This window comes from Adiantum capillus-veneris, chromosome 12 (assembly GCF_014529385.1).
Source record: "Adiantum capillus-veneris isolate H3 chromosome 12, ASM1452938v2, whole genome shotgun sequence".
Lineage (NCBI taxonomy): Eukaryota > Viridiplantae > Streptophyta > Polypodiopsida > Polypodiales > Pteridaceae > Adiantum > Adiantum capillus-veneris.
The window spans coordinates 52,266,111-52,293,246 of NC_140942.1; the positions used below are offsets into that span (position 1 = coordinate 52,266,111).

Sequence of the window (27,136 nt, forward strand, 5' to 3'; positions counted from 1 at the left end):
AAGACGTGTTTCTTTGCAGCACGTTCACAAATTTGGTGAGTTCAATCCATCTATTATAGATCAAGTTGTTGCCAATTATAACTCGTCGGACTCTGACGCTGGCCAACAGGCAACAATCTTGCAACCCAATAGACGTATTCGCAGGCGCTTTGGTCAAGCATCATATGTGAGGCCACAAGATGTAGCCTCTGACAGCTCGAGGGATGATCATGCAGACCACATTCCCAACGAGGCAATGTTTGAGCCCGAGATTGATGAAATGATCGAGACGATCATGGATTCAGAAAGGCTTATCTATGATGATATGAAAAGTGAAGCCGATACGTCATTGTATAATGGAGCACATGTGTCTAGATTGAAAGCACTCTTGGTTCTTCTTAACATGCAGGCAAAGTTTGGATGGAGTGACACAAGCGTCACAACGCTTTTCAGGTGATCTATTACAATTAGTTTACTTTAATAAAACTCTAAATGTATATTGATCTGATAGATTTTTACACAATTGTATCGTATTTTTATGTTGTGTAGATTGCTCAAAGAGCACATACTACCAGCTGATAATGTGATGCCGGATTCTCGAGAGGAAGCAAGAAAGATTTTGCAAAACATGGGGATGGATTACAATTCGATCCATGCTTGTCCTAATGACTGCATTCTGTTCAGAGGGGAATACATAGACATGGAGAAGTGTCCGAAATGTGATTTTGAGAGATATCCAGTAGATCTCCACGGAACAAAAATTCCGCAAAAGGTTTTGCAAAATTTTCCTCTGCTTCCTCGCATCAAGCATTTCTTCAAATGTAAGTCCATGGCCGCCCTAGCATCATGGCATGAGGAGAATAAATCTTTGGATGGTGTGCTACGGATTCCTACAGATTGCGTAGCCTGGAAACATATAGATGGAACATGGTCGGATTTTGCCAGGGAAGATCAAAATTTGCGCTTAGGCCTGGATATGGATAGCGTAAATCCATTTGGTCAAAGATCAACATCTTACAGTGTATGGCCCGTTGTCATCGTCAACTACAACATTCCCCCGTGGTTGACTACGAAGAACGGGCACCTATGGCTAAGCTTGATTGTGCCGGGGCGATATAAAGTGAAGAATATGGATGTGTATCTTCGTCCACTATTGGAAGAGCTACAACAACTGTGGATTGGCATAGAAGTGGTTGATATGAGCCGACACACAGGTCGACGGAATGCTTTGATCAGAGGCATTCTAATGTGGACCATGCATGACTATCCCGGACTAACAGAATGCTCAGGTGATTTACACTCCTCACTCAAACACTGTAAATCTTGGTTTTTCTCAAGCTGATCTATTATCATGTGTATACATGCAGGGCTTCAAACAAGCGGATACAGAGCATGTGTCACATGTGGACCTAGACTGAATGCACGTAGGGAGTCCTCATTGAAGAAGAAAATCTATGAAGGTCATCAAGCGTATCTTCCAGAGAATCATGTGTTACGTGACGGCTTTTTGGGAAGAGAGCCACCGAGGATGTTTGCACAAGAATGGTTAGAGCAGAAGGAGATGTGTGATGACGGATTGCCCCCAGGGATGAAGAGACTATCTCTATGGTACGAGTTACCATACTGGACCCGACTCATGATCAATCACTTGCTCGATCCAATGCACAAATTCAAGAATGTGGGTAATCTACCATGGGACCATTTGACCGGCAAGAAAGATACTTTGGGAGCCAGGGTTGACCTTAGAAATGTGGATTGTATGGAGAAATAATGGCCGCAAATAGCGTCTGATGGATCGGTAAAACTCCCTAAAGCACCATGGATTTTCACAGGAGCCCAAGAACGCAAAGTAAAAGAGACCATTCCATCTTTGCGGACCCCCACTGGCGTAATGCACTCGCTCCGAAAATGTTTTACTAAAGAAGGAAAGCTTACCGATTTGAAGTCACACGACTGGTATAAAATGTGTCAGGTATGTTCATAGTGGAATATATAATAGTGGGAATTGTGTAAAAAATTTGTGTTTGGACTTTAATATCATTGTTGCACGTGTTTTGCAGTTTATTTTATCGGTTGCCATTGAGGGATGTTTGTTTCTTGACGTCTGTAACACAATCTACAAACTTGCGAAGTTGGTGCAATGGATCTCACAAAAGGAGATCAACATAGACTCCATACCATTCGTCAAACTAAACGCTGCGGAGGTTGTGTGATGTTTGAGAAACATTTTCCTACTACCATGCTAACCATTCAGGTGCATCTTCTTATTCACATAGTTGATGATGTGGAAATAGTTGGCACAGTACATTCCAGATGGATGTTCTTTTTAGAACGTTTCATGAAAACGCTCAAGGGATATGTGCGTCAGAAGGCACGTCCGGAGGGTAGCATGGCAGAAGGTTGGCTGGTATTAGAGTCCCTAGTGTACATTGGAGAGTGGCAAGATGGATTTGATAAAGCCCGGGACATGCTATGGTGAACCATAGATGATGAGCGCATATCTGGGATTGTCATGTGCAATCTCGGTCTTGAGAAGAAGATGAAAAAAGATCTAGAGGCTAAAATCAACCGATTTTGCATGCTTCACAATCCAGTGATGCAAAAGTGGATTTCACAATATGAGGATGCAAAGCAAGAGGGACAAAGGGCACAAATCGAGTGGAGACGGGAAAGACGACCATCGATGCACTATTCGACGGGTCTGGAGAGCCTACCAACATTCATGAGCTTAAGATGGTTGCACAACCAATTGAAAAGCGCACAACAGTGCGGTGAAGAAGTGATTGAGGAAGAGTGGGAGTAGTCTCGGGGTTGCACGACCAAGGTAAGTTTGCAATGTACGACTAGTGACTTTCTAGATGTTTGAACGGCCACTCATAATCTTTTTTCGTTGTAGTATAAGTCATACACAGCAGCATGGTGTAAAGGTCGACATTTTAGGGTGGAACGGATAGACAAAAAGCGTTTTACTCAAGATTGTGGAATCATGGCAAAATTTGAACAGTCTAGTCCCTCTCTCTTTTGATTGAAAATTCTGAGTTATCGACTTGCCTCTTCCATCACTCAAGTTGAATAGAAGAAGAACGCGTTCTATTGGCTGCAAGCCTTTGAGCATTCCAAAGCTACAAGCACCTTCAAGTTCTACGTCAAAAAAGAAAGAGATAGTTGGGATTCTTGTACAATTCTACGTTTTGAACATTTTTGCTCCGTTTTATAATATATATTGTGTTCACGTGGCTTTTTGCCCATTTCTATTTATATGCGACATTGCGTCATTGTATTTAATGGTCTTTGAGTCCACTCCAAGTACATATGCTCTACGTATGTTCTCACAAGCAGGGACGACGAGCACTGTGCTCCGGGTGCGATGGAGGCTGAAGATGCAATCGCGAAGGGAGTGATCTGTCTCTGCTCATAGATGTAGCTCATCTCACCGCTAGATCTAATTGATCGGGTAAAAGAGACGCCAAGAACCACTACTAATGCTTGGGTGAAAGCATGAATAGGTGGAAAGCTATATATGTGATATAATTAAATAGCATAGCACGACATTGGGGGTGTGGTCATTGGTGCCATATTTCAGACGTCCAAATTTATATTCTAAAAAATGTTATACTAAAAAATTCAGCCTTCACACACCCACTTTGTTTCATGAGTAGTTGGCAGTTTCAAACACCGTGCCCCCCGACCCCCCCGCCTCTCTCTCTCTCTCTCTCTCTCTCTCTCTCTCTCACGCGCGTGCTCAAGGTCTACTGTGCTTAGAGCTTCTACTGTGCAATCTTGGCTACTTCAAGGATGATTGCAATAACCACCCTCTTCTCTTCGAGGTATGTCTCTCCCATTGAACATGTACACTCTCTACTGCTTGAGCACCCGCGCCCCACCTGGGATCATTTAGCTACATTAAGCTACATTTGGAGCTGCATGAGTGCCACACCTTGCTCATTTGCAACAAGAGGCGAGCTCCCGAGGTAATTTTCTAGTCCACAAGCTGCATGCAATCTTGGGGCAAATCCCATAGCACATCACCTTGAATGCCCTGCTTACAAGAGTAGGCCCATGAAGTTCTTGTTTCTTTTTAGCAAGGATGATAAGCGAGGGCACACCACGTCTCATGAGTTCATTGGATGATGTGCAGGTATATCACTTGAGACTGCATCATGGAACCTGCCTCAAAGCATCCAATTCAAGAAAGCAGCAGTCTAGTTAGGAACATTGAACCACCTCTACATACGAAGTTTTGTCGTCTTGTTGAGGAATTTCATATGGAGCGTGGATTGCCATTGGAGGGAGTTGATCTGCGTAGCTTGACAGGAAACAATGACATCTCTGAGGAGGACTGGGAAGCTGTCTTTATATTCCCAAAGCCTGTTCCGGGTAGCCAAAAGAAAGTGAAGGCATACCATGCTCGGTCGGAGTTCTTACAAAAGCTTGTGTGGAGACACTAGGATGTCTACCAGGAGGGTCCCTTCATGTATGAAGTAGGGACTCAATTTGCAAAGGCCTTTGCGTTGGAAAACTGCAGTGAATCTGGCAAACATCAAATTTCTTGGGCTATCTTTGCAGAGAGGGCAATGAGAGCCTCAGAAGAAAGACACAACTTGCAAAACAAGATCAAGAGGTGGGAAGAGCAGATGAGTGGTAGAGGGAGAGGTTCCAAAACCACTGCTGCCTCTACCAGATCATCATTGAACACAGAAGGTATGTCTGTACCATTGTCAAGCGTGCCTACAAGAGGATTCCTGGTACAATTGGCAGAGGAGGATAGCAGAGAACTTGCAGAAATGAAGAATATTGCAGAGGGCAGATTGCAAGACTATAAGTCAGGACTTGAGGGTGCAAAGAAGCAGGTAGAGGATCAAGTCAGAGAATTGCATAGGGCTGAGGGTGCTCAAAGCTCAAACACTTTGTCCATAAAGTTGAAAACGGAGATTGATTGCATGCAAGACCCTGTAGCTTGACAACGCCTGATTGATTTGATTGGATAGTTCTCGAGTACTACTAGAGAGAACGTTGCTGAATTAGAAGCCAATGTGGCTAAAGCAAAGGTGCATACCCTCCTACATGTGCTTCACTTTGTTTTGGAGTATGTGGTTCACTTCCATGTGGTTATGTGGTTACAGTGTTATGGATTGTATGGTTATGTACTGTATGAGCATATTCTATTTCTGCTATGTGCTATATAGCACAAAATATGTGCTATATGGCCACAACATAGCCATCATCTTCATGGAGTGAGTGGTTATATGCTATGTGCTATGTGCTATATGGTCACAACATAGCCATCATCTTCATGGAGTGGGTGGTTATATGCTATGTGTGGTTATGTGCTATGTGCTTTATAGTTCAATCTAGGTGCAGCATGTTCATAATAGTACCCTCATCTATTTGGAATGTGTGTGATTCTATGTTATGTTCTTTGTGTGGTTATGTGCTATGTGATACATAGCACAATGGACATGTGTAATATGTGCTATATAGAATACCTGTATGCTATATGCTCACAGTATAGCCCTGAAGTGTGTGTTAAATATTGATATGTGCGACATAGCACAATCTTTTTATGTGTTGTGTGCTAAATAGCACATTTTGTGTGTTATATGTTCACAATATAGCCCTGGAGTGTGTGGAATAGTGAATTGTGCTATATAGAACAATCTCTATTTTTGCTATGTGCTACATAGCACATCTCTAATTGTGATATGTGCTACATAGCACAATATTTGTGCTATATGCTATGTGCTATGTCTCATATAGCCCACTGCATATCATATACCCAACAAGCTTGTGCTATATAGCATATAGAGAAAATGTTTGGGCTATATCTGGTATTTTAAAAAGTCTCTCTGCTATGATCTACAGTGCATACTCTATGTAGCACTTATAGCACATTATACTTGGACTGTGCTATGTTCTATATAGCACAGTGCATATCATATACCACATCAAGCTTGTGTGTATAGCATATAGAGTAAGTTCTTGTCTTATATGTGGTATTGCAAATAAGGAATAAGATTCACGCTGCATATTCTTTTCAGCAATCTGCTTTTGTTGGGTTATTGAGATTTAAATTAGATGTGTTGTCTTCTTTGTTTCATAGGCACTACTTGCAGAAGTAGAGACCAACATAGCACAGGAATCAGAGCACTTTAAATTTTGTGTTACCATGGAGAGGACTTCACATAACGTGGGAGCCATTTTGATGAATCCTTTTCCTCCTGTGGATTTTAAGCAGAGCATTAGCGAGGTGGCACTTAATGGGTTCTACCATTGTGTAGGATGTGGATTCCCATTCGATGCCAGAAGCTTGGATGTATTCTCCCTGCCTTGCACCCATGTGTACCATATGCTATGCTTCGCGCATGTATGTAGGGACTATGGCTATTGTGTTGCACTAGATTGCAACATGTTTGTTCCCCCTAGAGCTAAGCATATGATTGGTCTGAAGGTGAAGAGTGAGATGAAAGAATCAAGTGCAGGTAGTCATTGTGTCAATTATTTACTACTACTATTGCAGGCCCACTTTCCATTGGTAGTTTAAACTCTTGCATTTAATGAAATCATTTGTAGGTACAGACATTGTAGCAGAGACCTGTATACAAGAATCATTGAGGACAAAAGAAGAGAGAGTCTCTACGCAGGCCACTGTTAGGTACCAAAATCAGTATTTATGTGTGTATTTTGGGATACTCCAAGTGAGACTTTGTAAATAGCTTGCTTTGTAGAACAATCATCGCATGCTTGCTCCAACAAGACGATGCATTCCACAAGGAAGAATGGCCTGATTACCCCAGGGATGCAGCCAGGCCTTGAAGCGGAGTCTACCCGCGGGATGCAGCCAGCCCTTGAAGCGGAATCTGCCGTAGGGGATGCAGTACGTGGAGTAGTTGAAGACATCTTGATGGCAAAGTCTTCTGCAGTCAAATCACCTAGGCAACAACTAACTCCAAGAAGGCTGTTGCGTTCTCCGTTGAGTGCAAAAGCATCACCAAGTGTGGACACTAGAGATGATGCATCAGATGAGGTAGTTGCAGATGCGGTGAAAGAAACACCCCCTCCAGTGGGGAAGAAGCCAACACCAAAGCGCAAGAAATCGACTCCCAAGAACTTAGGTGGAAGTCCCACAATGGATATACCTCTTGATTCATTTAGGAAGAGAAAGAAACCAAATGCAAAGCAATGAGTGTGTTTTTTTTGTAACTTCATGCAATTAGAAGATGTCTTTAGAAGGCATGTGCAATCCATTGCACCCCTATTGTATCCATGCTCATTGATGAATCAAGTGTTGGAATTTGTTAGTGACATGTCTCTTAATTCTTTGCATCGAGTAGTTGCAAACTATTTGATTTATTTTTTGTACATGTTTAGTAATATGTTTCTACTTTCTCTTGTCGTAGATAATCAAGAAGATGAAAAAAGAGGAACTTGCATGAGATGCACTCGCTCTTCAGGGTTTCTAGATGAGGGGTCTGTAGGTTCACTGGCTTAGTCTTATCCTGTGAAGAATCCAAGAAGGGGTGCTACAGATTCCAGGGGGGTTACAGGCAAAAAAAAAGTGTCTTTTGATACAGTTGAGGGGTCTGTAGGTTCATTGGCTCAGTCTTATCCTGTGAAGAATCCAAGAAGGGGTGCTACAGCTTCCAGGGGGGTTACATGGAAAAAAAAAGAGTCTTTTGATACAGTTGATCCCTACACACCTACTAGTACTGCTGAATTTGTTCCAAATGTGCCTAATGCACTTGATGTGCAGGTTGTGCATGATGATGTGCATATAGATGTTGACCGTGCTAAACTTGAAAAGGGTACATTACCCACCCCCACCACAATTGAATCTGGCACATATGCCATTGATGATGCTATGGTAGTTGATGCCTGCACAGATGCCATTGTTGATGCTACGCTAGTTGAGGCCTCCACAAATGACATTGTGGATGCTATGGAAGTTGATGCTCGCACAGATTCTGCTGCTGATGGCAATGTTAATGATGGTGGAACAGAAAGTGTTGTTCATGCTGTCATAGATGCCCTTCTTGATGCAGTTGTGGCTATGGGTACAGATGCCACTGTTGAATCTGGCACAGATGCCATTGATGATGCTACCATAGTTGATGCCTGCACAGATGCCATTGTTGATGCTACGGTAGTTGATGCCTGCACAAATGACATTGTGGATGCTATGAAAGTTTATGCTCGCACAGATGCTGCTGCTGATGGCAATGTTAATGATGTTGGAACAGAAATTATTGTTCATGCTGTCATAGATGCCCTTCTTGATGCAGTTGTGGCTATGGGTACAGATGCCACTGTTGAATCTGGCACAGATGCCATTGATGTTGCTACCACAGTTGATGCCTGCACAGATGCCATTGTTGATGCTACGGTATTTGATGCCTGCACAAATGACATTGTGGATGCTATGGAAGTTGATGCTAGCATAGATGCTGCTGCTGATGGCAATGTTAATGATGGTGGAACGGAAAGTATTGTTCATGCTGTCATGGATGCCCTTCTTGATGCAGTTGTGCCTATGGGTACAGATGCCACTGTTGAGGATACCAGAGGCATGGGTGAGGAGGTCCTCATTGAGAGAGAAGCTGGAACACGTGAGGCAGTGGGTGCAAGTGATGTCACAGCTCAAGCCCAAGTGGTCTGTCCAAGTGATGCAGCTGATGAAATTGTTGATGCAGAGGAGGCAAAGGGTACAGATGCCACTGTTGAAGATATGGGAGGCTTGGGTGAGGAGGACCTCACTAAGAGAGTACCTGGAATAGGCTCAGCAGTGGGTAACGGTGATGTCGCGGCTTTTGCCGACACGACTGAGGCATACGATAGAGCAGTTCAATCGGGAGAGGCAATGGGAGAAGTTCTCGTGGCTGCTACGGACATGAAAGAGGCAAATACACATAATACAATTGAGGCATGTATAGAGCAAAACAATGAGGTAGGGAAAGGCGCAGAGGTGCCCACTGACAGAGCAGTTCAATCGAGAGAGGCAATGGGAGAACATTTCATGGCTGTTGTGGACACAAAAGAGGTAGTTGCACATGATACAACTGAGTCTTGTACAGATCCCACTGTTGGGAATACCAAAGGTAAAAGTCCAGAGGTCCCTATGGGTCGAGCGGCTGCTACAGATACAGATGAGGCAGGTACAAAGAATGTTGATAAAGAGGCCAAAAATGGACATGAATTTGAGAGGCAAGAGAGGCCGTGTCTTGTGGTAATGCCAGTACAAATTGTTGCACTGCCTCCTGCGTCTTTTGAGGACAAGAAGAGAAGGGACAATTTATACATCATACTGGATGTGAATGGGCTTCTCATAAGGAGATATAAGGTCTCCTTCTACAAAGGAATAGCGAGAAGCAGTATTCCTGATTGGGCAAGATGAAGGTATCAGGTAGTCACTGTGCCAAATTCTACACGAAAGATGCAATTTGAATATGTGGTCAGGCCCAATGCATCAATCTTTTTGTATGCACTGCTACAAAGAGCACAAGTTGCACTATGGAGCTGCATGACCCAGGACAATCTAGCACTTGCTTTGAGTGCATGCTTTCCTAGGCTGAACAAACAGCATTTCCTCGATATTATCGGTCAAGAGGGGTGTAGAGAGGCGAGCTTCAATCTAAATGAATTTCTTGGGATCCCTCCATGTAGAGATAATGCAAAGCCCATATTTTTCAAGTGTTTGAAAGACTTTTGGAAGCACCATCCTAAGTTCAACTCTGATAATACACTGGTGGTGGATGACACACTCTACAAGTGTCTGCTCAACCCTCCCGGGACTTGTGTATGTCCTACTTCATTTGAACCAGCAGATATTTGTCAGTCCCCAATTTACTTGGTTAGAAAATTGTTCCCTTGGTTAGTCAAGTGGACAGTCTCACGCAGCCCTAATGCTTATGCAAAGATGAACCAGTTTGAAAATCCTTGGGACAGTGTGTCTGCTCGTGTCATCAGCCACTATAGAAGTCAACGAGAAGTATGTAAGGAAGGTTGATTTTGGTTATGGAATCATGTATACAGCATTTTGTGCATTGAATATACTTGCGATTACTATACAAAAAACTGGCCTGTTCAAAGTTCTCTAAACTTAATGATTAAATGATGTAATTTTATTTTGGTGATATGATGTAATTTTATTTTGTTGATATGATGTTGTCATACTCTGATAGAGTCCTGCTACATGGCACACATAATAGCATAGACAGGACCATCGGGCTATTATTACACATAGTTATGCTATATAGCACTCATACTGCAAGAAATACTATGACATAATAGCATAGATAGGGAGATTGGCCTCTTATTACACACACTTACGCTATATGGCACACATAGTGCTCTCAATATGTAATATAGCTCTTTCACATACCACACATCATATCATAGACAGGAACATTGTGCTATGTGATACACACACTTTTACTATATAGCACACATGTTGCTATCTTACTACAATAGATTCCTTTTATAGCATAGACAGGGACATTGGGCTATTATTACACACACTTGTACAATATAGCACACATAATAGCCTAGGTAGAGCCAATGGACTATCTTGACACATTACTTGGCTACATATCACATATAGTAGCATGTACACAACTCCGTAACACCCAATGGGTAGCTATTCATAAGAGTGAGATGATGTAAGAATGAGACATGTTTACCTGAGATTCATCAAGAAAGTGAATGGGATGCTCTTGATAATGTTTTCTTCCCAATCGTTTCCGACAAATATCTTGGCTAAAGGTGCAACATGTTCACAATAGTAACCTCATTATTTGAAATGTGTGTGATTCTATGCTATGTGCTCTGTGTGGTTGTGTGCTATGTGATACATAGCACAATGGACATGTGTAAGGAGGTACTGAATGGTGAAGGCTATATAGAACATAATATAAGCCTGTTAAATAGGTATCATGCTGCTTCATAGGGCATGGCATTGTAAATGGTTTCATGTAGTTCCGGAGATAAATAATATGTCTTTGAGGTAGCATCTACCAAAGGCATGTCAAACTTGATTGCCCGAACAAGGTGAGAGTACAGGTTAGTAACTCCCCTATCATCAATTAAGTAGAGTGTAGTGATTTGGGTCCCCCTCTTGCTGTTGATAATAACACCCTGTGACAACATGAGTGTTTTTATCACATTTTCTTTTCCACTTATCTCTTAAGATGCAATCTGTCATCCATTTTCTCTTTGTACATCTCAAAAGAAAGAAATCTACACCTTCTGCATTGACTGCAAAGTTATCACCTTCAATGAGATACTCACTCAGCATATCCTGGGATCCCTCAAACATTGCAGCTTCATCTTCTGGTACCTCGGTCTCTTCTGCTACCTCAGAGAGTGGTTTCAATGCCTTATGTGTCCACTTGCCTGCATATGATTTGCTGGAACAAGTCCTCCAATGGCCCTTCATGCAAGCATCACAAAAACAAGAAAGCCGCCTGGTCCTTAATTGAGTAGGATCATGACGACAAAAGCCTGAAATGCAATGGAGTGATCGAGATCCTGGTACTCTCTCACAACCCCATAGATTAGACCTGTCCACTTATGTCTCTTTTACTAGCCAAAATTTCATGTTTATAGTAGGACCTGCTTTAGTGGATTGTGCATAAGAGCTACATGCAGCATTGGACATTGCTCTCATAAAAAATGCAACCACGTCTGCAGCTTGCCTAAGAACAACTCCATTACTCTTGAGTTGTTCATGTGTAAGGGCTCTCTTTATCACAGCTCCAGCGCCATCATGCTCCCCCTTGCCATGGCCAGAGCCAAAAAAATTCCATGTCATCTCTGTACCTGTTAGTTGGTAATATCTAGCAACAAAGTAAAATGGCCTTGCAGCCTTGAATTGCGAGGCTGCACCATCTGACCACACCCAGTGCTTCTTGAAATTCAGCCCCTGGTCTTTAAGCCACTGATCACAAAGAAGAAAACAATGCTGGACAAAAAGCGTATCATGTTGCCTATCATCGGAGCTGTAGAAATGCATATGCTTGATAATACTGTCATCTTCGCTGTCACGCATGTACGTTATGTGAACAAGGATGGTGCATTGATCTGTATGCCAATGCATGGATTGTACTTCATTTTGCTCTTTGAACGAGTAATTTTTAGCAAAGTCTACTACAGATATAATGGTATCTGAAGGAAACACCTTCAAACATTCTCTGTATTGATGTGCCTGCCATCTGTAAGTGAAATTGTGCTCGATGAAGATTCTGATGTCGTCTTTTATCCTCCATGTCAGCTCACTTAAAGCCACTTGTTTGAGTGACAACATCTTTCTCTTACTTAGACCATGCTTAGTTTGAACTTTAATGTCCTCGAAGACTTGCAGTGGAACTGTCTTTGTCATCTATGCAAGTTCTCGTGGACAAAGGCTGAGCTTTTCCACACCACAGTTTTTGCATTGGCCCATCAAGCAGGTGTGTTTATGGAACATATCCCCCTCAGCCTTTGTACATACGCATGCTGGAATTAGGGTTGCAGAGAAACACACACAGCTTGGAGAAGATGAAGGAAGCTCAAGGCACACAATAGAGAGTGTGTTACTTAGTGTGCAATGGAAAGATAGATAGCCCTAGAGTGATGGGCGTATATACAATGCACAGGGGAAAAAACCTCCTAAAGAGGGAAAAAATGCCCCGGCGGTCCTAGTGTGTTCACACACATCACTACCACATGTATATGGTAACAAATCCCCCCTGGAGTGATGCGGTGAACGAGAGCTGGCACATGAGTAAAGGGAAGTGCCATGCCCTGAGGACAGGATCAGTCCACAAAGGGGAGTAAGCCCAAAGCTTTGCGGAAAGCTTCAAGCTTCTCACGAGACAATGCCTTTGTGAAAAGATCTGCAAGGTTGTCCTGTGTTGGCACATAAGCCAAGCTGATCTCTCCTGCTGAGAGACTCTCCCTGACATAGTGGTAATGCACCTCAATGTGCTTTGTGTGAGCATGAAAAACTGGGTTCCTCGCAACTGCCAATGCACTCAGACTGTCAGTGTAGATAGTGTTGGCAGTGTCCTGTCCAACACCCAAGTCAGCCATAAGGCGTCTGAGCCATACACACTCAACCGTAGCTGTGAAGACTGCCTTGTACTCAGCCTCACAACTCGAAGTGTCCACAGTAGGTTGCTTCTTGCTCAACCATGATATACATGAACTGCCAAGCATGAAACAAAAACCACTTGTGGACACTCGCGTGTCAAAGCAACCAGCCCAATCTGAGTCCGAAAAAGCATGTAAGTCTGGCGGCAATGATCCCCCCTTGGGATAAAACAAGCCAAGATGTAAAGTGCCACTAAGGTAGCGGAAAATCCTCTTGACAGCCTGCCAATGCTTAGACCCTGGGCTATGCATAAATCTGCTGACCTGCGAGACTGCAAACTGAATATCTGGCCTCGTGTTGTATACATAAATGAGGCAGCCAACATCAGTTTGGTAAAGAGTGACATCAGCAGGATCGCCAGCATCATGTAGACTCAACTTCAAACCTGTTTCCATGGGAGTGGCAATAGGTTTGCAATCCTCAAGTCCAAACTTACATAGCAATGTCTCTATGTAACTTTTTTGACACAACGCAATACCACCATCACACTGCTTAAACTGTATACCCAAGTAATGATGCAACAACCCCAAATCTTTCATCTTGAAAGTAGCATTCAAATCAGCCTTAAATTCAGCAATATGTCTCTCATTTGGTCCAGTGATCAGCAAATCATCAACATAAAGAACCACAATGAGAAATACATCATCCTCACGCTTTACATACAATGTGCTTTCTGTTGGACTGTTACGAAAGCCTCATTTAACCAAATGAGTGTCAGATTTCTCATACCAAGCACGAGGAGATTGCTTCAACCCATACAAAGCCTTCTTACATTTGCACACTTTGTCCTCTTGTCCTTTTATGACAAAACCGCGAGGCTGCGTTACATAAACTTCCTCAAATATGTCACCATTCAAGAAAGCAGTAACAATGTCTGATTGATGTACATCCCAACCAAAATGAGCTGCCAATGCACATAGAAAACGCACAGTAGTCATAGGACAAGTGGGAGCAAAAGTCTCTTCATAATCTATGCCTTTTTGTTGTGCATAACCCTTTGCAACAAGTCGAGCCTTATGGCGATCGATCTCACCATCCGGCTTGCGTTTCAACTTGTAAACCCACTTCGTACCAATGGCCTTTTTGCCAGGAGGCAAATCACATAAAGTCCATGTGTCATTCTCTATAAGTGCATCATATTCTGATTTCATGGCAGCAATCCAATTTTCTGAATTCTGTGCTTCATCAAAAGACAGAGGCTCCTCAACATCATGTAAACTAGACACAGCCAAAGCATAACAATCTGATGCATAAGATGCATGGCGAGAGCCTGAATGAGTACGACTAGATAAAGGTGCATCCAGTTTACTGTCACGCAAAGTGTGCACCAGCCATTTTGGCATACCTCTAGCCTGCTCATTTTCAGCCCTTTCCTCATCAAGTACATCATGTACATCTGCATCAGTAATAGGCCGTTCTAAAATATTTTCAGAAACCCCCATAGGCTGTACATTTGCCTCATTGGAACTTACATTCGTATTTCCACCACTGAAAAGAGGCAACAAAGTGTCATAAATGTCCTGTGAGCTTACATTACTGTCTCTAGTACATGACAGCAAGGGCTGAACAGAATCTTCCACAAACACTACATCCCGTGAAACCAGAATACGTTTTGTTTGCGGCTGATACAACCCGTAACCTTTGCTTTCAGCACTATAACCAACAAAAATACATTTGACAGCCTTATCATCCAATTTTCTGCGCTGCACTTGTGGCACTAAAGCATATGCCAAACATCCAAAAACACGCATGTGCTCAATAGAAGGTTTTCTATCATGCCATGCTTCATATGGAGTAATAGACTGCAAAGATTTCGTAGGACACCTGTTAAGTACATAAGTGGCACACATGATGGCCTCAAGCCAAAAAGAATGCGGCAAAGCTTGACTTTTGACCATACATCGTGCCATTTCCGTTAGTGACCTTTTTTTCCTCTCAGCAACACCATTTTGCTGAGGTGTATAAGGCACTGTACATTGGTGTTTTATCCCACGACTAGCCAGAAATGCATTAAATTCATGAGACATATACTCCCCCCCTCGATCGGAACGGAGGGTGCCCATAGTACATTTTGAGACATTTTCAGCCATAGCCAAAAATTGTTTGAAGCACATAAAAACTTCGGACTTCGCTTTAAGCGGAAATACCCATGCATGCCTGGAGTAATCATCAATGAAAGTCACGAAGTACAGGTAATTGCCCAAGGACGGAGTTTGCATGGGCCCACAAACATCACTATGCACAAGCTGCAACCTGCATGTGGCCCTAACTGAACCATCCTTTGGAAACTTAGAACGCTGCATTTTACCCAGAATACAGCCTTCACAAACATGTTTGACAGGTGCTTCAAGAGGCGGCAAAGAAGCAACCATATCAGATTTCTGCAAACGCAGCAAACTGGCAAAATTCAGATGACCAAAACGTGCATGCCAAAGTTTTGCATCTGAAATAGCCCTTGAATCTGCAACAGTATTTGCAAAATTTTGTCCACACTTGTCATACAAAGTGAGCTTATACAGCCCACGGCACAAAAGCCCAGATGCAACAATTTCATCACCAAAACTGAGATCATGAACTGTACATCTGTCATCCACAAATTTGACTACAAGTCCAAGTCTAGCAAGTGCGGATACAGACAAGAGATTCTTCTTGATCCCAGGTACATAAAGTGCATCAACAAGTGTGAAGGAACTGCCATTAGCAGCAGTGAGCACAATCTTTCCAACTCCCTGAACTGGATAAGAGGCGTTGTTGGCACAAGTGACTGAATTCCCATGAGGGACAGACTCGAGAGAGGTAAACAATTCACGATGTGAGGTAATGTGCTTTGTAGCACCACTGTCGAAATACCACACATGTGAATCTGCAGCAACTGACAAGCATGCATCATGGACAGCAGGATTGTAAGTGCACTCTGCGCTAAAAGCCCATTCTGCATCAACATCAGCATCACAATCTCCTTTCACAGAAGACTCAACAATGGCTACAATTGTAGTGGAACCAGCATTTGCAGTGGAACCACCCTCTTTCTTCTTAGCCTCTTTGGCCTTCAACTTAGGACACGACTTGATCAAGTGATCATTGGCTTTACAATAATGGCAACGCATCTTCTTTTTGCCCTTATCACCAGAATTTCCAGACCAAATGCTGCCACTAGAAGCATTAGGAACAGAATTTTTGCCACTCGCAGCAGAACCATAAGAAGTGGCTGCATTACTGTTACCACCCTTTCTTTGAGAAGCAATAAAAGCCTGTTCAACTGCAGGCTGCCTAGTCCTGTTTTTTCTAGAAAGTGACTCTTGCAACAGCAATGTGCATAATGCATCAAACTTGACAACTTCAGGATTTCCTTGGGTCATCAGTCTCCAAGTACTAGCAAAAGTCTGGTAGGAATCTGGTAAGGCATCAAGAACAGTCTGCACAAGGGAACTGTCCGAAATGACTTCACCTGCAAAAATGAGTTGCTCATTGATATCCTTGACACTAGCAAGGAAAGTGTCCATATCATCTTCCTCATGCATAATCTTCGACTCTAGCTCTTTACGCAGCAAAGCAATTTTAGCCTCATTGCGGCTTGCATAAAGACCTGCTAGAATATCCCAAGCCTGTTTTGCAGATTTTGCTGAACGGATGTGAGGAATAATGGTGCGCTTCACAGACAACGCAATCAATGCATGAGCCTGCGCATCCTTAACATCCCAACGAGCTTGTTCTGCCGTAGGCAAAACAACTCTAACAGCTGCAATCCTTGCAGCAAGACCTGCAACATCCTCAACATCGCCTACATCTTCAGAACCAGGACGTACATCAATGCCCTGCACAATGTTCCAGACACCTTTTGACACAAGAACATGTTGCATCATATAAGCCCACATAGGGTAGTTGTCCCCATCCAACCTGTCCTCAGCAGCAAACATCTTGAACACATCTGTGTTGTTGTTGTCAGCCATGGTAAATGCTGCACCTGATGTGAAAACTGCCCGAAAATAGGAGAAATGGAGTGGGAACAACTTGTGCTATATAGCACAAACCGTAGAAGACTATAAGGCACCTGTTATGCAGAAAACGGCACTGACAGAAAATCTGCACAAAATGACGAAAAAGCTCACTGAAATCGGAGAAAGTGAGCAGGCGTGTACTGGAGCAGCTGGCGACTAAGCCCGGGAGGACGTGACCTGCTCTGATACCAATTGTTGGAATTAGGGTTGCAGAGAAACACACACAGCTTGGAGAAGATGAAGGAAGCTCAAGGCACACAATAGAGAGTGTGTTACTTAGTGTGCAATGGAAAGATAGATAGCCCTAGAGTGATGGGCGTATATACAATGCACGGGGGAAAAAACCTCCTAAAGAGGGAAAAAATGCCCCGGCGGTCCTAGTGTGTTCACACACATCACTACCACATGTATATGGTAACAACGCATGATTCCCACAACTTCGTGATCCCTGAAAACGAGTGGTCAATGGCAAGACATTTTGCATTCACCCCATCTGATTTGCAAACATTGCATTTACATGTACATGACCTCCCATGAAAACCAAAAGCAGATGAGCGCATAACATTAAATGCATCTTTGAGATACATCAGTTTGATATGATAAACACTACAGCAAGTATTTCGATCTTTCAACTTTCGCACGAACCAAGGCTTCAGCTTCTCAAAGGACCTTTGCCCAATTGTCACATGTGGGTGGCTATCTTTAAACTTCAAGAAATACTCTGTCTGCTTGAAAAAAAAATGCATTAGAATTACATTTTGCTATATATCACACATAATAGCATAGCTACAGATGCATTGGTATAAATACACATAGCTATGCTACATAGCACAGATAATAGCATAGATCATAGATAACTCAACTTTCATTATATGCTCAATTTTGTTATATAACACATAATGGCATAGATAGGGATTTTTAGTTGTTATTACACACACATCACACACGTCTGCTATATAGCACACATAGTGCTCTCATATTATAACACAGTTCTTCTACATAACACACAAAAGAGCATAGACAGGGATATTGTGCTATTATTACACATATCATACTCTGCATAGCACACATAATAGCATAGACATGGATACCGTGCTACTATTACACTAACATATGCTATGTAGCACACATAGTGCTCTCATAATATAAAATCTGATAGCACACATAATACCATAGATAGGTATATTGTGCTATTGCTATATAGCAGACATGATGTTGTCATACTCTGATAGAGTCCTGCTACATGGCACACATAATAGCATAGACAGGACCATCGGGCTATTATTACACATAGCTATGCTATATAGCACTCATACTGTAAGAAATACTATGACATAATAGCATAGATAGAGACATTGGCCTCTTATTACACACACTAACGCTATATGGCACACATAGTGCTCTCAATATGTAATATAGCTCTTTCACATACCACACATCATATCATAGACAAGAACATTGTGCTATTCTTACACACACTTTTACTGTATAGCACACATGTTGCTATCTTACTACAATAGAGTCCTTTTACATGGCACACTTATAGCATAGACAGGGACATTGGGCTACACTTGTGCAATATAGCACACATAATAGCATAGGTAGAGACAATGGACTATCTTGACACATTACTTGGCTACATATCACATATAGTAGGATGTACACAAGTCCATAACACGCAATGGGTAGCTATTCATAAGAGTGAGATGTTTCACTTGAGAGTTATTCATTGTAAGATCAATGAGACATGTTTACCTGAGATTCATCAAGTAAGTGTATGGGATTCTCTTGATAATGTTTTATGCCCAATCGTTTCCGACAAATATCTTTCTTGTTTGGAGACACCCTATTGTGCTCTATCCAAAATGTAATAATTGTCTGCTTCAATTCCTTCGATAAGGACCCAGCATTTCCAGACTTCCTTTTGCATAAGTCGAACCTCAGCGTACTTGACATAGGATCACTGTCAAGTCTATGCAAAGCTGAATATAAATTCCTTGGATAAACATTTAATATCTTTGCCACTTTATGTAGAGTAACGCCTCTACCTTGGCTCCCATTATCATGCAGTAATCCATTCACCAACATGCTGAATGTGCTTCGTTTTAAAAACATCTCGTCAGCTGATTTTGGAATCTTTAATTCCTGTAAGGAGACCTTGAGTGCAGAAATAAGGCCATTTGCAAGAAGATACAAATCTTCACAGAATGGCAAGATTCTATCATCATTGAAAACACCTTGAAGAATTGCATTCTTATCTTCTTTCCCATAACTATGCAACTGACTCACAATGTGCTGAACAATATTCTAAATACTATGTTGCTTCTTGTCTTCCTTTGTGTGTACATCGACGTCCTCCCTATGAAAATCTTCCCTATGACAATCTTCCGCTCCAATGTTGACGCTTGGTTGTACTTGCTTTCTTGCACGACATCGCTTTCTGTACTCATGTTTAGACTGTGCTTCATACTTCCTCACTGCAATAATTTCATCCTCATTTAGACAAGCCTTTCTCTTGGAGTGCACCTACGTATGAATGGTGTCTATTCCATGTGCCTCATCATAAAATCCGTCGTCCACCATCCTGGAACAGTCTGCAATAGTTTGAAATGAATGAAGTCGTACAATACTTCCTGATTGTAATAGTGAACTGAAATCCAGTTGTGCTGCATTGTTGAGTTCAAGAAGCTCCATTGCTGCTTGTGAGGAGGTATGAGCTGGAACCAAAGCAAGAGGAAGGGAGTCTCCATCATCCATATTCTGAACAGGAGAGTAGGAGAGAGAGAGAGAGAGAGAGAGAGAGAGAGAGAGAGAGAGAGAGAGAGAGAGAGAGAGAGAGAGAGAGAGAGAGAGAGAGAGAGAGAGAGAGAGAGAGAGAGAGAGAGAGAGAAAGGGAGAGAGAGGGAGAGGTCCACGCGTGCTAACCGCTCCATGTCTTTCAATCCGAGTAGTGGAGTCGTGAAGTCAGTTATCTTACCTATATTCTTTAAAAATTATTGACTTAAAAGCCCAGCTATGGTGCCATCCATAGCATCATACTTGGTGTCCATGGACACCAAGTATTTAGACACCATTCTATGCTTTCACCCGCTTACTTAGCGTCTCTTTCACCCGATCAACTAGATTTAGTGGTGAAAGAGACGCTAAGAAGCACTACTACTGCTTCTTAGCGTCTCTTTCACCCGATCAACTAGATTTAGTGGTGGGGCAAGCAACATCTATGAGCATATACAGACTTCCTTCGCGATTGCAGCTTCAGTCTCCATCGCACCTAGAGCGCAGTGCTTTTACAAATTCACCCTCATTCAACGAAAACTCTCTACACAGGAATCCCTCCTCTCTCTCTCTCTCTCTCTCTCTCTCTCTCTCTCTCTCGCTATCTATCTATCTATCTATGTACTTGTCCATGTTTTCTACTCCATTCATTCAATATTAAGTTTAAATGTTCGTGTGTCTAATGCAGGTATGGATGATGAGGAGTTTCTTTCTTCTTTGTCACCCCAGCAGAGACAGTGGTACGTGGAGCGTCATCGCTCTGGCTATCCATCGCGCGTTCCTACTCCATCCGCATCTCCCTTTGTTTCGGAACATTCAGCACGCTCCGAAGCTTCGGTGTCGACGAGACGATCTTCACACTCGTTTAGGCACCGATACTCTAATGGTGGCCGTGGTGGTTGTTGTGGGGATGCCGTCGCCGATGCTTCGACACCGCCTCGTGTTCGACAAGGCTCTTTACCCTTCCTTCTTTGTCCGCCCCGACACCAGCCACGGCATCGCCATCGACACCAGGTTTTGTGCGGCTGACTGTCGTTCCTAGCGGCTACACACCACTAGCTACTCCTCCAGGAGTCACTCCAGTGGACACTCCTCGCTTCGGGGTTCAGACTCCAATGGAGACACCTGACGTCCGTACCGCCGTCGACACACCGCTAGAGACCTCTGTCGGGACACCCAGGTTCACGCGTCAGCGGCGAGAGGGCTTGCCTTACTCCGTCGACTTCAGCAGCGACATCATCTTGGATGATGAAGGCAAGAATGTGATTTTGCTCATGTGCGGTCTTTGCTCTCAGGTGTTTAGACACTACATACTAAACACCTGGAGTGAAGTACTGAATGATTTAAAAGACAGAGTCATCAACATGCTTCATGACGAGTTTCCCGTTCCAACACAGGATGACCGCTTCAATGAAGACGTGATGAAGGTTCAAATGCGCGCATACTGCAAGCACAAGCGTTCCGAAGTGCAAAAAGCAATCAAGCATGGGTGGAATAGACCAGATTGGCTAGCCAAAGAAGATTGGAAGAATGCGAAGAAAGCAGTGCGAGAATCCCGACAAGTGGAAGCAACAAAAGGAGGCAGCCAGAGCGCGAGTAGAGGCAGGGAGCTCGCACCACTTGGGGAGTGGCGGGTGGGCATCATTTGAGGCCGATTTTGTAAGTGTTTCTGCATTGCTCTTTATGTTTGATAGTTTAGGGTTTATGGGTTTTTAAATTCTAGCATAATAGATCTTTGTATATTTTGACAGTGGTCGATGAGACAGGACGTGATCCCACACCGTACGAGCGCGAGTACGCACGCAGAAGGGCTTAAACGCCCTGATGGACATTCTGAGTCCTCGCGGCGGCATGGTTAGTATTAGGGTTTACTGTTTTCTATTTGTTGTTTTGTTTTATAAACGTCGCTATATGTTTATACTTACAAAAAGCTGTCTTATTGTTTTTTTTGCAGAATCCACCAGATACGCCGCTTGGACGCGATGAGACGTCTGATTAGACGACATTAGTCTAGCCGTAGCTAGACAGCATTAGTTTCTTTTTGTCATACCTTATGTATCATGAGACGACTTTTATACGTCTTTTTGAAAACCATGCATATTTTTTTCAATAATGACAATGGTGTTGTAACTATTACATTTGCAAAGTTTAACAATCAAGTGATTTTGCCTATGATGTGTACAATTGTCATTGATTTACTTTCATCAATTCACGCTTGTCAGTTCTGTATCTTATTTTGCAAACAATACGTACTATGGATGATGGAGTTAATGGTTATATTGTCTTGTGCGTGACTATTTTGGGTCTATATCTACCTTTGTACTTTTTTTCAAAGGTGAATCAATTAATGAAACATTCAATATGGTTGATGGGCTGAATGCTCTGCCACCAAAAAAATTTCCTCTCGGACGTCGCTATGAACGTCGCTATATAAAGCTCTGTAGCGTCGCTATAAACGTCGCTATAGATGGCCTGCAAACGTCGCTATAACCATCGCTATAGGCGTCGCTATATAGCGACGTTTCCGTATCGACGCTGTTAGCGACGATCTTAGCGACGTCGGGAGTTATAAAAACCCAATGTATTTCCGTAGCTCACAGCATCACAAGAGCACAGAACCTCTCGTAGTGCTTCAAAAAGACTTGGTTGTCTTCCTTGCTTTTATCTGCCTATATTTTGTTACCATATTATTGTAGTGATGTGTGTAAACACAATTAGGACTATCAAGGCACCTTTTTCCCTTTTTAGGGGTTTTTTTTCCCTTAGGCTTGTATATATACCCCGCACTTTAAGGCAAGCCTTATCTTTGTATTAGCAAAAAAAGATCTAGGAATGACAAAGAGACCTCCAAAGGAGGAAGCTTAGCATATGAACCAAAGAAGCCAAAAATTGAGACAAAGATGCCAAAAAGGGTGCAAGTCATGGGGATAATAGTTCATTAGGATAATGGTGTCTTCTTAACATAACGTAGATGCATATGCAATCTCACTCTCTACTTGAAGTGCGAGTGGATGTGCATAGATCCTTGAGTTCAAGTCCCAAGAACTCCATCAATACGAGGAGTCAAGTCATATGAGGAGTCAAGTCATGGAAATAATTCTCGTTTCAATGGAATCGGCAAGGGCAATGTTGAATGTAAAGAGGACAATATGAAGGGCTTAAATCAAGGGCTCACAGGGATATGCAATAATGAAAAGTGGCCAAAGCTACAGATAGAGACAGTGGAATAGGGCACACGTGCAAATGGGTGGGAGGCACGTGATTCGGCACCCCTCTCTCTCTCTCTCTCTCCCTGCATCTGATAGCTGTTATTAGGGCCTTCAGGAGACGACCAAATGAGAAGGGAGCGCTCCCCTCCTCTTCAACCAGAGAGAGCCAGCTCCAAATAACTCTCTCTCTCTCTCTCTCTCTCTCTCTCTCTCTCTCTCTCAAAACCCTTCTACGCGGAGCAGATAAGATCGTGTTCGATATTGCCATGGAAACAGCTCATCATGCGGCTCGTTCTACCAGCGAAACACAGCAGGTGTGTGTGTGTGTGTGTGTGTGTGAGAGAGAGAGAGAGAGAGAGAGAGAGAGAGATTGTGAGAGAGAGAGACGGCTCGTTCTAGCAGCGATCCACAGCAGGTGGTGGAGAGAGAGAGAGAGAGAGAGAGAGAGAGAGAGGAGCTTTTACATGTTATTTTTCTTCATGGGTCTTGTTGTTGTTGTAGTTGCCCGTGTCTAAACCTGCGTCATCATTGAAGGGAAATGGAGATCGTCCAGCCAAACTAGAAACAGCCGCCGCGCCGCAGGCTGATAAGCAGCTGGATGCCAAGGCCTCAAGATTGGTAAAGGCAGCCCAAAGAGCTTCCGATGCCGCCAAACGCGCCTACACTGCCGGTATAGAGACAACGCAAGCGAGAGCCAAGCAGGTGATCATCTTAGACATCCCCTATCACGTTTCTTCAAACGTCATATCAGCCTCCTATCCTTATATCTACAAGATATAAACTAAGATGATTAAGATTATACCATCCTTAATTATCATACAGCCTCCTATCCTTTTTCAGTGTTTTTCATACAATGCATAACATCCTGAGCTTCTGCTCGGGAGGCACCACATACCTAGCTAGGTACGATCCCCTGCCCCCAATCGTAGCTAGCTAGGTATGGTGGGGGGGCCGGTGGTCCTCTGCCCCCAATCCTACCTAGTTAGGTATGCGGTGCCTCCCTTGCAGAAGTTCATGATGTTGAGGTAAGTCGCAATGTGAGAATCTGTTCAAAACTTCTTGTGCATGTATCTATACAAAAATTTGAGCGTTATGAGTAATGTGGATTTGCCTACTATTTTCATATTGCAAAGGAAGATTTTGGAAACACCCAAAAGATTTTAAGCCCATTTAAGTATCTATTAACCTCCTATCATATAAGGTCATAGAGTCACTTTGATGATTTATTGAAGTTTGGTTCAAGATTGAATTTCTCGTTTTCTTTGGCTCAGGTTGGCGATGTTGTCCTTGAGAATGCCAATCGAGCCACCGACTCATCAAAGGCCTTCCTCTCAAAAGTGGCATCCAAAGCGGGTCACTACACAGATAAAGCTCACAACAAGGCCTCCACTTATAAGGGCAATGTCTCTCGAGCAATTCAACTTCCAAAAGATAAAGAGGTTATTAAGTCAAAAAACTACAACTAAATATCAATCTCCATGCATATCTCTTTTAGTCTTACCCCCATAAGATACACAAGCTTTTTTAACAACGAATTTATATGCCTCTAAAAATAACTAGTCCTTTACTATTAGTATATATTGTAGCCAAATAAATCATTTCTACCTTATGATAGTCTTAAATTTCTTGCCTTCTTTGGGTCCCATTTCAAAGAATCATAGTTATTTACATTAATTACGAGTAAAATTGTTACTAGTCTGAATAGTACTTGAATGCATGTAGGCACAACCTATTGTCAAGTGACTTGTATGTTTATGGTATGATCCCATTTTCAATCACTGAGGAACATGTTCAAACATCGATCGAAACATAACCAAGGATATTGTCACTTATATATTTCTAATCTATGTGGTTGTAGGGGGAACCATTGAGATTTCCATTTTCAGTGTTGGTTTGGTGTAGCACCATATGTGGTAGGTCAAAGGAGGAGACGAAAGATTCCCATCAAGATCGTGAGCTAGAACCAGAGACAGACTGTAAGGAGTTCTCAAACGAGTTTCTAGCAAGTACAGCAGATGAATATGCAACTGCACTTGAGGAGGAGGCAACCAAGCTTGAGGAAGCAATAGCTATCAAAGAGAAAAAGAATGCACCTACTTCATGCACACCAGCTCCCATAACCACACCATCTCCCCATGTCACACATACTGTCCCTTCCAGCAACCCAAAGCTCACTCCTCAAAAGTCTGGCACCACATAATTTCATAGAAGATATGTGAAAGAGACATTTCATTATTTTTAGAATCCATTATTCTAGGTCTTTTGCAATTTGCATAGTTTGATCAAACTCCCATTTTTTTTGTACTAGGATGTATATTTTATGCTGTAGTGCATTGTGTTTGGACAACTTTACTCATTTCCCATCCAAAACTTGTACACAATCAGAGACGACACATACCATTTGTGTAAGCAAACGTTCAATTATCAATATAAAAAAATGGAGTTCCAATTTCGTTTTGACATGAATGTATCTTGAAAATTAGTTAGTCAGTATAATGCATTAGTCTTTCGATTGAGGTAAAAAGTTTGAATTTGGTTTTTTCTACATACTTGTTAATGCAATATTCACTCCCAAGACTTGTCCAATGAAGTAAAGGGTATATAGAATACTAAGACTACTTTCAAAACATTTGGGTAAATACAAAATTTTGATATCAAGTGATGGACATGAGCACACATTCTCACAAGAGAACAATATGACCACAATTATGGTGATCTGTTTATGTAAAATCCCTTTTGTGTGTGTGTGTGTGTGTGTGAGAGAGAGAGAGAGAGAGAGAGAGAGAGAGAGAAAGAGAGAGAGAGTGTGTACTCTGTTTGTGAGTGTAATTGCTCCTCCTCTCCTTCACCACCCACACCCCCGTTGGAATTAGGCTTGTAGGGAAACACACATACCTTAGAGATGAAGAAGCTCAAGGCACACAACTGAGAGTGTATTGTTTAGTGCACAATGGAAAGATAAGTTAGCCCTAGCATGATGGGTGTGTATACAATGCACGGGGGGGGGGGGGGGGGGGGGGGGGGGGGGAACCTCCTAATGAGGGAAAAAATGCCTCGACGATCCTCAGTGTGTTCACACACAGCACTCCCTCATATATGGTAACAAATTTCCCAGCCAACGGAGCCCTCTCCACCTAGCAACCCTCTTACAATGGCTTACTCGAGGCAAGGGCTATACACACAAACCATCATCAAACAACCAACAAAACAACAGGACGCTTGAAACGCTTATACTTGTGCAGATTCCATGATGTTTATCAAACACAAAACAAAGGAAAACCATCAAGACATGGAGCCTAAAACCACCTCTTCTTTGATGAGACCACCAAATGAACATACAATTGTGGAAGCGATCTCCAATTCCGCTCCTCTCTTCTCTTTGGAATACACTGTGTAAAGCACTTTGCATTTGCGGATTTAGCAAGCATTGGTAAGGGTTATTTCATATAATCTAATATCTAGCTTTACCCAAATGATTTTCTCATGTTAAACTAATCACTTAATATGGGAAGGTAAAAGGGAAACAAGAGGTAGAATATAGATATGTGTTTGTAGGCCAAGCTTAGCACGGGACCAAAAGGAGATGGTTTCATCTCATCAAGGGCTCACAAGGAGATGGTCTATTGAAGAACAATGTGTGCATGATGGAGCTTAAAAGTCCTTAGGGTTAGCTTCATTAAATACTCTAAAGGTTAGTGTTAAAAGTCCTTAGACCTTAGGTTAGCATAAGCCTATGCTTGAGGTTCTTGATGATTAAAGTGCTTGAGATGCTTGATAACTAAGGTGCATAGTTAATCTAGGCTTATGCTTGAATTCAACCCAAATCCCTACAAGGAGGGGGCATGCCCTTGAGGCTAGGGGCATGAGAGAGAGAGAGAGAGAGAGAGAGAGAGAGAGAGAGAGAGGCCATGCACTTGCTAAACCCATGCATGATGACTAAGGTGCTTGAGGTGCTTAAGGTACTTGGGGGCCAAGGTGCTTGAGGCGCTTGAAATTCAAAAGCATGCCTACAAAGGAGGGGGTGAGCCATACAAGTAGGGGACAAGAGAGAA

General features: G+C 42.7%; 1 protein-coding gene across 2 annotated transcripts; it reads left to right on the forward strand.

The window, feature by feature from the left end:
• Window positions 1-23,227: 23,227 nt before the first annotated feature.
• On the forward strand, window positions 23,228-25,535 carry LOC147445742 (uncharacterized). Of its 2 annotated transcripts, none has more exons than XM_086526098.1 (4): window positions 23,228-23,398; window positions 23,586-23,786; window positions 24,356-24,523; window positions 24,943-25,535. In XM_086526098.1, exons 1-4 carry the CDS (start codon window positions 23,351-23,353, stop codon window positions 25,282-25,284), a joined length of 759 nt encoding a protein of 252 aa, XP_086382224.1. In that variant the 5' UTR covers window positions 23,228-23,350; the 3' UTR covers window positions 25,285-25,535. The 2 variants fall into 2 exon arrangements, with proteins under 2 accessions (XP_086382224.1, XP_086382225.1); XM_086526099.1 differs by having other exon boundaries at window positions 23,619-23,786.
• Window positions 25,536-27,136: the final 1,601 nt, after the last annotated feature.